General features: G+C 42.3%; 1 protein-coding gene across 1 annotated transcript; it reads right to left on the bottom strand.

Moving 5' to 3' along the window:
* Positions 1 to 3,276: 3,276 nt before the first annotated feature.
* Positions 3,277 to 4,028, bottom strand: LOC131684720 (uncharacterized). The gene is made up of 2 exons (XM_058967830.1): positions 3,876 to 4,028; positions 3,277 to 3,814 (listed from the first exon to the last, which is right to left on the bottom strand). The coding sequence occupies exons 1-2, from the start codon at positions 3,936 to 3,938 to the stop codon at positions 3,452 to 3,454; spliced, it is 426 nt and encodes a 141-aa protein (XP_058823813.1). The 5' UTR covers positions 3,939 to 4,028; the 3' UTR covers positions 3,277 to 3,451.
* Positions 4,029 to 13,141: the final 9,113 nt, after the last annotated feature.

Below are 13,141 nucleotides of genomic sequence, written 5' to 3'. Positions count from 1 at the left end.
AAAGATGTAAAGCATCCCCTACCCACGGCGGACGAGATTTTCGCTCGATTGACCGGGGGACAAAGTGTTGCACAGTCAGTCCCCGCCAAAAGCGGAGTTGATTCCGAACTTTGCTTGTCCAATCAACGGAGTTATTTCATAGTGTTTGATGCTCTCTCGAAATGGGTAGAAGTTTTTCCTACCAAGAGTTGCACCGCCGAGTTTGTTCTGGATAAATTGGTGGAGTGCATTTCGCGTTTTGGCCTGTTTGACGAATTGGTGAGCGATAATGGCACTCAGTTTGTGGCGAATCCTGTTAAACGTTTTATGGCGGTCAACGGTATCAAGCAACTTTTAACAAGTTCTGGTCATCCGACAGCAAATGGCGAGGCCGAAAATGTGGTTAAAACCTTCAAGTCTGCACTGTTGAAATGTTTGTCTGCGGGAAACAATGTAATAGCAAATTTGGATATCGTAAATCGGTACATTGTACAACGCAAATATGTCCAGTTATGGCCATGCTAGGACGAGATATTAAAACTTCTCTAGATTTGTTTAAACCGATTCGTCTTACAACAAGAAATGAAGTGGAAACAACAGCAAAGAAGAGTCACAGAGGACTAATTATTATGGAAGCCGAAATGCTGTTGTAACAAGTGGTTTAGCTTCGTCGAAGACTGTTGAGATTTTCGCGATTCGTAATTTTTGTGTTTATTTGTGTATAGTGAGTTACAAGAAAATAAATGTAACATCTAACGCTAAGCGCCCATCACCCACATAGCACGCAGCCATCCATCACATGCAGCAGTTTCCACCACCCACCACTGGTAGCGCATATCGAAGGAAGTAGGCGGCCATGGAGGGTGGCGATAACCACACAACTATAAGGACAGAATGGGGCGGAATATGTGGACGACTGAGGGGTCAACGGTCGAGGTTCGAGGTGAACGACCAGGACTAAAAACGCCATTAGCCTGGTAACCACCTAGCAAAGCGGTACGAAAAGTTTTAAAGGATGATAAAGTTTTGAGCAGTGATTGCATTTAAGTGACGAAAGAGGAAGCGAATAAGGAGAAGACAACCAGGTAATGGCCCTTCCAAGTAGAACTTCCCATACCAACCCGACCGTACCCACTGCAATTTACCAACAGGATCCTTCGGTTTTACCCTAGGAAACCTCCAGAGCGTGCTAGACCGCTGGAGTTTCCCGACCCGTCAACCATCATAAAAGCGCGATATAGTTGCGACCGCCATCGCGGAGTCAAGGCCGACGCCATTCCTATCGGCCTCCTAAAAGCTGCCTGGATACGTTACCACATTCAGGCCAGCACAGCAGGGTTACCAAGGTCCATCTGCAGGCAACGAGACGCCGTTAACAACCAACGTAGATTCCGTGGCCGCCCCGCGAGCTACGACGAAAACTGTGAACACCACTGAGCACGACGGCGAAGCAGCAGTAGCAGAAGGGGTCCCGAAACAACAGCAGGTGTAGTGCTACCATCGGCACGCGAGATAGGAGTAGGTTAAGAAAGTGGGAAAAGTGCTCAACCAACAGAAGAATAAAAAGTGACATCGATATCCGGAAATATAGTGGGTTTTTACTTGAAGGTCAAACAAGCGTGTTCTTGGCAATAGTTCGCAATCGCAAGCCTTCCCTGAGAAGTGTAGAGGGGGTGTCATAAGTGCTGGGAGTAACGACCCCGCCAGGTTACACTGTATTCAATGTTGGAGATTGTGTCATAGTACGAGATTACAGAAATCCAAATAAGGCTGCATGGGCCCCAGCGGTTCGTCGGGTAGTCTTAGGTAGACGTAATTACAGAGTAGAATTGGTCGAGTCAGGACGGCTCATCAAACGTCACTTAAACCAAATAAAATTCAACACGAGCGTCACTAAGTCTACATCTGAAGTCTCTCTTCCCTCAGCAACAGTACCAACATCTCACAAGTCATCCAATTATGGGAGTCGAACACCAGTCAAAAGGCAGTCTATGCTGGAGTCATCGGCTACGAACACCACAAATGTATCACGTCAGCGTAGGGAATCTGCAAACCTATTTAGTGATTCAGAATCCAGTGATGATGAATTTCTGGAACTTCCGATAGCAGAAAGTTCATCTGGGGGGATGGTAGGTTCGGAAAATGTTCTGCAAGACGAGATAAACGATCTTTCAAGAAGTCTAAGTCAGGCTAGCTTGGGACATGATGAGATTCAAGATACGGTTAGGCCACAACGAGCGGATGATGTTCAAGTAGTTGAAAATAAGGATATACGTTGGAATTCGTCAATAGATAGCGAAGGAGATTCAGCAGTAGCAGGTTTTGAAAGAGGCCTCTGGTGACTGAGAGATAACAAAGGCAGAATTTTTAGAAAATGATTGTCCATAATTGAAGTTCACTTCTTATTTTAGATGATGCATATTAACCAAAACTATTCACTTTTATTTTCAAAATCAGTAAAAATTTAATATGGGGATGTAATCTATGATTACGAAAGAAAAGTATCATTCGTTTCACCCCCGATCAGCAAAGGAAACACCATCCATCCGAAAAAGGGCTAGTCTTATTGCAGCCAGTCAACAGGCAAGTCACTGTACAATACGCGAAAATAAAGAACAATGCCAATGCAAACACCAAAACTGTAACTCCGCCAAGTGCGTCAGAAGGCCACACTACAGACCTGGGTCTCTTTTGATCGGCTGGGATTCAAAAAGACGAATTCTTCTGGTTTTCGTTAGCAGCTCCGGCAGCTGGTCCATTACTTTTTGCTGTAGCTCTTTGGATTAGAACCTTCCTAGATGAACTATCGCCGTATCGACTTGCTCGCCGCAAGCTATACCGGAAGTCACCGTAGTGATCTTTGCAGAGAGAGGGTTTCAACTGATCCACTATTGTGAGAAAAAATGTTTACGATGATGTAATACCGCTTTCAGAATAAAATTAAAATTTCATCGCAAAGGATCGTATTTTCTGTTAATCGAATTCAACATCTTCTTCTTCCAATTCTGTTTATTTTCCGTCGGCCTATTTCCGCTACGAGGCCAAACACCGACGCCAGAGAGGTGACACTCCCACTATCTGGATTGGATATCGACCCATCAATGCATGGACCGGGGACCAACGGCTTTACTTCCCTTCCGAAGGAAGGCGTGACCTCAGATTTTTCTCACCTCTGAAAAATCTCAACGACCTCGACTGGGATTGAACCCAGACCAACTGGGGTGGGTGGCGGTCACGCTTACCACCCAACCATCGGCGCCGTCGAATTCAACATCAACGTCAGACACGAATGCAGAATTTAGTTTTCATCAAATTTATTGCGTATTTGGTAGTTGAGAAATCAGTTTAATACTTGACAGATGTTCATCTGACCCACAGCTTCCCTACTCCTGATTATTTTGAAATTTTGAAAATGGTTCTCATATTAAAAGATAAGTTGATAGTGACGACAAACGAATTGAATAAAATGCAACTAAAACCGATAACTATAACCGATACTGGCTCCGTAGTTAGGCCTACCACCCCGGTTCGGTCCCCCCAATCCGTAAGCATATATGGAGTGCTGTTTGTTCTGCCACAGGTTCAATCTTCCGTTGTCGATCGCTCTTCGGTGCCGACCTCTGACATTGTTCCAATCCAGACTGTCGCCGTTACTCTCGATGGGTACTCCATTGAGCTTGTCGAACGATTTTTGCGCATTGGTGTCCAGTCGGTTGGAGTCTGTGTTTAACGGATTCGCATTGACATCGGATTGAGTCTGCGATCCAACCTCAGCTATGTTGCCTCTTCTGATATTGTTGTGCCCTTTGTAGTCCGGACTGAGGGAACCTGAAGGCTGTTAAGGGGATACCTTTGCTTGAAGGTAAAAAATAAATAAAAAAGAATATGACACTCACCTGCCCAAAGCACCCGGTCGCAGCCATCAAGATAGCAAGTGCTAAAAATAGTTTTCCAACCATACTTGCAGTGATTTGTATACGATTCGATTGCAGATCAACTCCAGAGTTGCGAATAGGACAAAGGCTTTGATGGTTCTACGAGGCTCGTGCGGTCTTTTATATGAAAGAGCTCCTTGTCGGTTGCACTTGTTTATCAATGCATATATGAACTTCATGAAAAATCCCCCTCGGCTGATAAGTCATGTCCATTATAAAATCAAACAGGTTTGTTTAGATAAATATCTTCAACAACGTATTGAACTTATCAAAAAATCCGAACGAATCTGCACATATCGAAATAGAAAAATGGATCACAAGATATGTTTGTTTGCGACACTGCATGTCACATACCGGAGCCGCCAAGGGTTATTTTGTGCTCTAACTGCCAACTTGTGGATAAAATGGGAAAAAGTCTTGTTAATCAATGTTCGGATAATTTCAACTCCATTAAAAAGTCTGAAGATTATAAAACATGGCGTTTGAGTCTGTTGTCTCGCTCCGGGAAACAATTTTAACTTCGTAAACACCAGTTTAAACAATATTTTATGGGTAATAGAAAATGGTTTTTGGGAAGTATCACGGATGACCTTCAATACTTCTAGACAGTATTTGTACATATTGGCCAAATATGATAAATACATACTCTCTCCAACCCATTCCTAGATACCTAGCAAACCCAAGTATTCGTAAGCCAGCCATTGTACTATATGGACTGTTTATTTGCATTAATATTGCAAAAAAATCTTATATCAGCATTTATAATGCAATTAAGTTCTGCATTAGCATCGTAAATGCATAAAAGCCATGGTATTATCGTCAGCACTACACAAGTTTATGAATGTCCGTACACCCAAACGATGTTGATAGTATTGTTAATGCTAAATTCTTCTGATTTGTCTTAGCTAAGGGCCTCGATTGCAGCCTAACTATCGTAGCAGAAGTTAATAACCAGAGTTAAAAATAATCGAAGCTCTTTTTTGACGGCTGAAAATGAACCTGATGCTACTCGCGGTAAATAGAAAAAATATTCATTCAAATATCCATGTTATTCATTCAGTTGAATATCGTACAATATATTCATTTCACTAATTATCTAGGAAAATGTTTTCAAATGCCGGTAAAGCATATAAAACAACAATTGTCATCGCTTACATTGTGTCAAGGCCTACTTTGATGCGTTTGATTCGTTGCTGCACGTTCGCTTCGTGTAATAATCGGAGACGAATGAAAATCTGCATAGATGAATGGGTGGTTTGTTCGTTTGACGTTTTCAGCTGCGTCACTGAATATTGAAAATGAATGCGGCTGAATATGATCAATTTTCATTCAATGAATTTGAATATTTTTAACTCTGTTAATAACTTTGCCGAATAAGCCCTGTTGAAGGACCGATTGTATCTCGCACATAATAGCGAAGATTTCTGCTTGGAATACAGTACAGTATCTACCAAATGAGTGAGACTATTCCAATCTCATTTCACGATAGTAAATGACACTTGCGTTTGTTGTTGTCTCTCCACATAATCAGTAAACCACACCTTTTGAGAGGGAATCGACATATGGAATGTTCTATAAGAAAAACTACATGTGAGTGTAATAACACTGGGAGCCAGAGTTTTTTCATCCTGTGTAATTATTATGGTTTCATATTTAGAAGGGTCTCAAAGGCAGCAGTCGGAGTTGTCGCGAAAGCGCCAGTCAACACCATGAGCGCCATTCTTTGCAGATGGTTTAGCTTCGATTGGACCATCACCATCTATCCCCTCTGCCACCACACAAAGCATATGTAAGACGGTATTGGACGTATTGTCTTGTAAATCCAACAGATGTTATTGGGTTTGAGACACCAGGTCATTCCAAAAGTTCGTCTACACTGCCCGAAGGCCATGCACGCTCTTTTGACTCTGAATTCTATGTGAGTAAAGCAGTTATATTTGGCTTCCAATATATTTGACTTGATCCGCACACTGTTGCTCAAAATCGATTAACTGAAGAGACGCACCCCGGTTGCTATTCTCTTCTGCGTGAAAAGAACCTGTTTTTTTGGATTAACTAATAATTATCAAATAAAATCACTAGTTTACAAATTTTGGGGTATTCGCATGAAGTTAAGAAAAAAGGTGTTTCCTGAGTCAATTTTAGGTCGCTGAACACGAAAATCATATGCATTTTCAAGGAATCGTTTTTGAGATTTTTCAAAAAACAAAACACAGATTGCCGTCGGGTCAAATTCTGCTATACTCTGGTCTACGAGGTGAACACTAGAGTGGCTCGAAAATGACATTTTTCAGCACAGCACTTTTTGAGTTCCTTTTGTGGTCCCAAATGCCTGTGCAAAGTTTGGGAGCGGTCGGTAGCTTCCCGCTATTTTACTCAATATGAAAAACCAACTTTATAAAACGATAATTCAAACCTTGGTTAACAAGTTTGTCGAAGACGGTAACTAGCTACGAGTTTTAAAAAAAAATAGTTATAACGATTCTAAAACTTATGGTTCAATACAAATGCAGAAATTATTTATTTCTTCCAACACTGTCGGTACAACAGGAGCACACCTTCAATGCAGGTTTAAACCGCCGAATTAAAAATTAATCTTACGTGTTTGAATGCTACTATTTAAGGGCTCTACTGTTATCTCATTTAAAATGGTACAACGGTTCATAAGTTTTACATATTTTAAAACCCCATTTCTTAGTCAGAATATGAAAAAAAATGCATTTCCTTAGATTCCTTGAAGTCTCGGAATTGTTTCTATTGACGTTTTCGTTTGAGAATCTAGGAACGAAATCAGGATAGTTACTTTTTTTTTTATGAAATTGAGTTAGGTTCACGCAAAACAGAGGTGATGTTGGCGAACCAGAAATCTTGAGCGTTTTTTCAAAACGTCATATCTGCAATGAGTTACTCTCTTTGTTTACTTTCTCTTCTGTTAATAATTCGGTCACTTTAACATTTATCCCTCAGCTCTTTGCATAATATGCTAGCTAAAACCACCGTCTTTCGATCTGTACTGTAAAATAAGTGAAAAGTGTTATAGTGACGCCGTAAAAATCGAAAGAGAAAGTATAAACAGAGAGTAACTCATTGCAGATATGACGTTTTGAAAAAACGCTCAAGAAATATACTTCAGGTTAGAACCCAACGCGATTTCTATACCTGAGTTAGTTTTTGCCCCAAGCAAAAACAACACAAATTTGTAGGTGTAAATTCTAAATATTGTAAATGTTATTTCCCACAACAAATATTGTAGTATGATTCATATTTGGGTCTATCAAAATATTAAGAAAGTTCAGTCGTTGACATTTACAAGGACGTAATGATTCTTCGTCGTATACAAAACAATCTAAACAGGGACTGGGGAGTACACATGCCTCCCATCTTCTTTTCATTTTCTGACTACGTCTATGATATTCAGCAATTCATTGTGAACATTTCATTCAAAGGTACCAAGTCTCTTCGATGATTATATTCTCATTTATTTAAGTTTTTAATGTCGATGTCGGTGGTGCACCGGCAGTGTTGTAAAAAATAATCAATTTCTGCATTTGGATTTTACCATAAGTTTTAAAATCGTTATGACTATTTTTTGAAAACTCGTAGCTAGTTACGGTCTTCGACAAACTTGTTAACCAATGTTTGAACCATTGGTTTTTCATATTGAGTGAAATAACGATCTTTATTAACGTAAATGCAAAATAATTGATTTCCACATATAAAATCCCTTGAAAACTTTGAACGCATTGCGCAAACTCGGGAAGCAACCAATCGCTACCAAATTTTACACAGGCATTTGGGACCACAAAAGGAACTCAAAAAGTGCTGTGCCCGCTAGTTTAAATCATTTTGAAGTTTTCCCATACAACCGCGAGCCACTCTAGTGAACACGCTCCTCGTCACCGTGGAGTTGGCTTCCTGCTCAGCGCGCACGCCTGCACTGCGCTAATGAAGTGGTAGCCTATTAATGAGAGAATAATCGTTGCCAGATTCAGAACACGGGTTCGAAACCTTACCTGGATTATGTTACGCGCCAACTGATGCTGCCGAAATGCAAGAAAAGGAGGAGGAACTTTTACAGTCAACTGAATGCTGTCGTGGATAAAATTCCGAAAGGTGATATCAAGATCTACATGGGCGGCTTCAACGCGAAGGTGGACTCCGATAACTCGGACTATGAGCACGTCATGGGACGTCATGGCCTCGGAGAAATGAGCGAAAACGGAGAGCTGCTTGCAGAGTTTTTTTTTGCGAACAATGACATGGTAATCGGGGGATCGCTCTTCCCCCATCGGCCAGTACACAAAGTAACATGGGCTCCCCATGATGGCTTCACGGAGAATCAAATCGACCATAAATCGTATTGCAAGGATTCATCGGCAGGAGGAGAAGATCGGGCATCGGTTTAACACACGTCGTCTGGAAGATGCTGTGGTAAGAAGGTCCTTCGTCGAGGAGCTGGAGAACCATGTTGCAGATATTCCAGAAGGTGGAAGCGTAGAAGATCTATAGACCGCCATCAAGAACGCCTCCAACTTTTTAGTGATAGGGTGAGATTTCGGAAAAATGATTGGATATCTCGCGTCGTCTTTGTCCGGCCTTCCATGCGTATCACTCCAAACTCATCCAAGAAAGGTGATTTGTTATATATCGAACTGCTCTTGTCTATCTCCATTTTTGCTCCAACCGGTAAGTCCCTATTCTTTAGTAACACCTTCACTTCATCTGGAAACACTTCTCCTTGAGCCACACGCCAAGGACAATTCTCTGCAGCTAAGAACTCCTCTTGTTTCAAATGCACACCAGATTTATGTACTGACCGTATCTTGATCGGTAAATCTTCAATTGGTAGTTTCTGTAGACGACGCTTGCAATTAGACACACACCGATAAACGGTCGCCAAAGTTCGAATTAATACTGTCCAACGAGATATATGTTGAATCCTGTCCGACAATCCATCAGGCAAAATAACATGCAGAAGTACACTAGCTCGAAGCTCTTCCTTCATCTCTATTAATTGCAGCGTCAGTTTTGGCCAATCATTCTCGGAATTATACAGAAACTCTGATGCTCGGAACCAGAGGCTGTTTGGACTCAATTCTGTTGCTTTCCCCCACTTCGTAAGGTCATCCGCCACATTACTTTTTGTTGGCACCCAGCGCCAGTCGTCCGGGTTTGTAACACTAAGGATCTCGCCAACACGATGCGCAACAAAGGGCTTATATCTTTGACGCTCGGATTTAATCCACGAAAGTACAGCAATAGAGTCTATCCACAGGTATTTTCTCCGGATCGGAAATGAGTGATTCTCACAAATCGTTCGTGATAAACGTGCTCCTAACACTGCTGCCTCCAACTCTTTTCTAGAGATCGACAAATATTGCAATGGTGCTACTTTTGCCTTTGCTTCGATTAGAGCGCACTGGACTACACTACCTTTTGATAATCTGAAATACGGTACACACCCGTAAGCGTCCTCACCAGCATCAGTAAAAATATGCAAGTGAACGTTTTCGTACGCACCAGAATTCATCTCTCCAAGATAGCATCGAGGTACGCGAATTTTTTCGATAAGAGGAAATAGTTTTGTCCACTGCAACCATTTCTCATAATGGTATAGTTCTAATTTCTCATCCCAACCAATTCCGCTCCTCCAAAGATCTTGCATCAAAATTCGTCCATGTATTAGCAATGGTGCAAGAAACTGCTTTGGATCAAATATGCTCATGATGAATCTAAGCGCTATCCGTTTCGTGGGCAGGCTCTTTCTGTTATGTAAGGCTTGAGATCCTCGCGCATCTCAGCTGCAAACAGGAAAACATCGTCCGAAGGACGCCATTTCAATCCTAGAACTCTCTCTCGGTATCAGCAGTTCCACTGAGACATTTCCTATCTTCCACAGTTGCCTGTCCAAGCTGCTGTAGAAACTGTTGATACGTATGAACAAGCAATTAAAAGGGCTACGGAGGAGAAGGTGGTTCATGAAGATGGTGGTTTCGAGATACGCAACTGGGTCAGTAACTCTTCCGACTGACCCAATTGCGGATCTCGAAACCACCATCTTCATGAACCGCCTTCTCCTCCGTAGCCCTTTTAATTGCTTGTTCATACGTATCAACACTGTCGAAATAGTCAACGTAGGTTTTCCGACAAACTGCAACAGCAGCTTCTGGAAAGTCATTCTCATGATCACGTGCGTTAATATTTTTGACGTATTGTGCCAAACAAGGCGAACAACTTGCACCAAAGATGACGACATCCATCACATATATTTCGGGCTAGCCGTCCGGTGATGATCGAAATAAAAATCGTTGTGCCTGACGGTCTTCTGATCGAATCATAATCTGGTGGAACATTTCGCGTATGTCACCTCCGAAAGCAATACGCCGCTCGCAAAAACTGTTGATAACCGATGATAAAGATGCATTTCAGCAGCATGTCATTGAAAGACACACCATTAGCTTACGCTGCAGCATCCCACACCAGTCTAACCTTTTCAGGTTTCTTCGGATGGACGATATAGTTCAGTGGTAAATACCACGCTTTCCCAGGCTGAGTATTTTCCAATTCTTCCTCGGTGATGTGGTGAGCATAGCCTTTCATTAAATATTCCTGGATCTGCCTCTGTAGCTTCTCTCTAACTCCTGGATTCCGATTGAGACGTACGTCTAGGCTCTTGAGCCTTTTCAGCGCCATGTCGAAACTTTCCGGAAATAGGATATCGCCCTCTTTCCACAACAACCCAGTCTCGAATCTTTCTCCTACTCTTTTCGTCGTTTTTTCTAGAATTTGTCGGGCTCGGCGATCCTCTTTAGATTCCAGCCGTACGGGCGAGACGCCCACTGCCTCCAGTTGGAAATGCTCCTTTAGAGCATCTTGTAATGCGCGATCTGATTGGCTGCACTCTTCACAAGCACAGCGATGATGTCCAACAAAGTGAACACTTGTTACTATACTCGGCTGGGGTCCATACACTGTCCATCCCAACCTACATAATACTGCTATGGGCTCACCAGATTCACCAATTCGAGAATCTCTTGGTGCAATAAGTTGAACATTGTCAATTCCAATCAACATCTTCGGTGTTCCTAGCTCGTAACTCGGAACATCATTTCGCTTAAGTGAACATGTTCTTCAGATAATATCTTTGATAACCTATGAGCTGGAAGCTCGAGTTTGCTTACCGTGCGTGCTCCAAAAAGGTTGTACCGGCTCATTTGGTCTTGCCAAAAATTTCAAGATCTAGTTTTCTTGATCTATCTTCCATTCGGCTTACTCCATTTGTCCAACACATTTTCAATAGCTCAAAAGGCCTTTCAGCACGAATTGAATTCGCCAATTCGTTATCCACAATCGTTACTGAAGATCCTTCGTCGATCAACGCCAAAGTGTCAACTTTCCTTTCTCCGTTGTACAATGTCACCGGTACCATTCGGAAGAGTAACTTTCTTCCCGGCTGGCGGTGGCTGTTACACTGTGCTTGAATTCCAGGTTTAGCTTGGTGAAGGAGAGTGTTATGCTGGTCATTGCAATCTTGCACTTCACAACGTATCTTTGTACGACAAGGTTTCTTCTCGTGATTATACAAACACATTGAGCAGAGTCTCAAGTCTGTGACTATCTGTCATCGCTCTTCCACACTCTTTTCTTGGAATTGTTTGCAAAATAGCCCAAAATGTCCAACATGTTCACAAATAGAGCACTTCAAGTCAGGTCTCTTCAACGTGGGTTGACTGGAGGAGGTTTCGGATCATCCAAAGTGATATATTCGAAAGTTGCTTCCAATGCTTTATCGACCAAGTCTTTAATGAACTTACTAAACGTCTCAAAATCTACCACCTTGAATTTTCGTTTAAACTCAATCCATGACATTGGATAGCACGACGGAAGTTTCTGTGCAAGATTCTGCATTAAAATGGGGTTCTTCAGATGATCGGTTAATTTTGCTGCTTTGAGATGCTGGGTAAATTCTTCAACAGCACTACCAAAATCTATTACTGATTCCAGGCACTCCGAACTTGGCCCTTCAAGTTGTTGAATCTTCCTAGCCAACATCGTTGATAGCATCTCCGGGTTTCCAAAGCGTTGTCGTAACTTTTCTATGATACCTGGAACATTTTCCGGAAGCACCAAACGGTTTCAAACAGTATCTAGTGCTTTGCCCTTCAAGGCTCCTTGGATTCGTACTAGATTTTCTGCATGCGAAAATCCACAGGATTCGTTTGACTTATCATAGGCACTGATAAATATCGGCCACTCTTCTGGTCTTCCGGTAAACTCTGGCAGAAATTTCGGGTATACTTGCCGGGAAGCGATTTGTAGCCTTATTGGTCCCTCCATAATCCGACTGGAATGACCCATACCAGTTCGAATTTGCTCCTCCGTTTCATGTGAGTCATCAGACAAACAAATCGGTGCAGAGCCAGGTTTACTGCCAGATCTCATGCTCGTGTCGAATCTAGAGACGTTTGAACATCGCAGATCATCTTCGAAATTTTCCTGATCCATTCGCTCAACTTCAAGGTTTTCTCGGACTCGAGTGCCTTTTGGTACTGCGCCGGTGTACTGTGGAAGCAGTTTGCTCGACTGTCCATTCTTAGTACTGTTCAACCAACTTTTTACCTTCTTTTGAATATCATGACCTTCCGAAAAATCTGTCTCATCGTCGGAATCTTCTTCTAGAGTTTTCTGTAGATCTTGTTTCCGTTTGGCCTCCAGCTTCAGTCTGTTGACCCGCTTCTGTTGCAGTTCGAGAATTTTTAATTCATTTTCCTCCGCAAGTGCCTCCAAACGACTCTGTTCTTCCAAATCTCTCATCTCTCTTGCGGCTCTAGAACGCCTTGACGATGTTGCACTCGCCCCGGACATTCCAGTTTTTGAATAACTGATATCTGATTTCTGTTTACCCGCATACGAATCGCACGCAGACCGATTTCACTGGACTTTTGAACATTCTACCTTCTTGCCGACCCGACCTACTGCTGGGTCGCTATTCAATTCATCTTGCCTCTCCGCCTTACTGACACTTTTTCCTTTAACATGCGTGCCATCTTCTCGACAAACATATGATTACGGCCAACCTGTCAAAATCCACTTTGAATGGAAATTCCGGACAAACCGTTACATGCCAATCACAGATGTTGGTAGTAGACGAAAGAGAAAAGTTTTCTCTTTCATAAACTGTTGTGAACTGTTCTCAGCTAGTAACGGTTTGTCCGGATTTTCCATTA

This window comes from Topomyia yanbarensis, chromosome 2 (assembly GCF_030247195.1).
Source record: "Topomyia yanbarensis strain Yona2022 chromosome 2, ASM3024719v1, whole genome shotgun sequence".
NCBI classification, from domain to species: Eukaryota; Metazoa; Arthropoda; class Insecta; order Diptera; family Culicidae; genus Topomyia; species Topomyia yanbarensis.
This window is presented reverse-complemented; position numbering and strand designations above follow the sequence as displayed.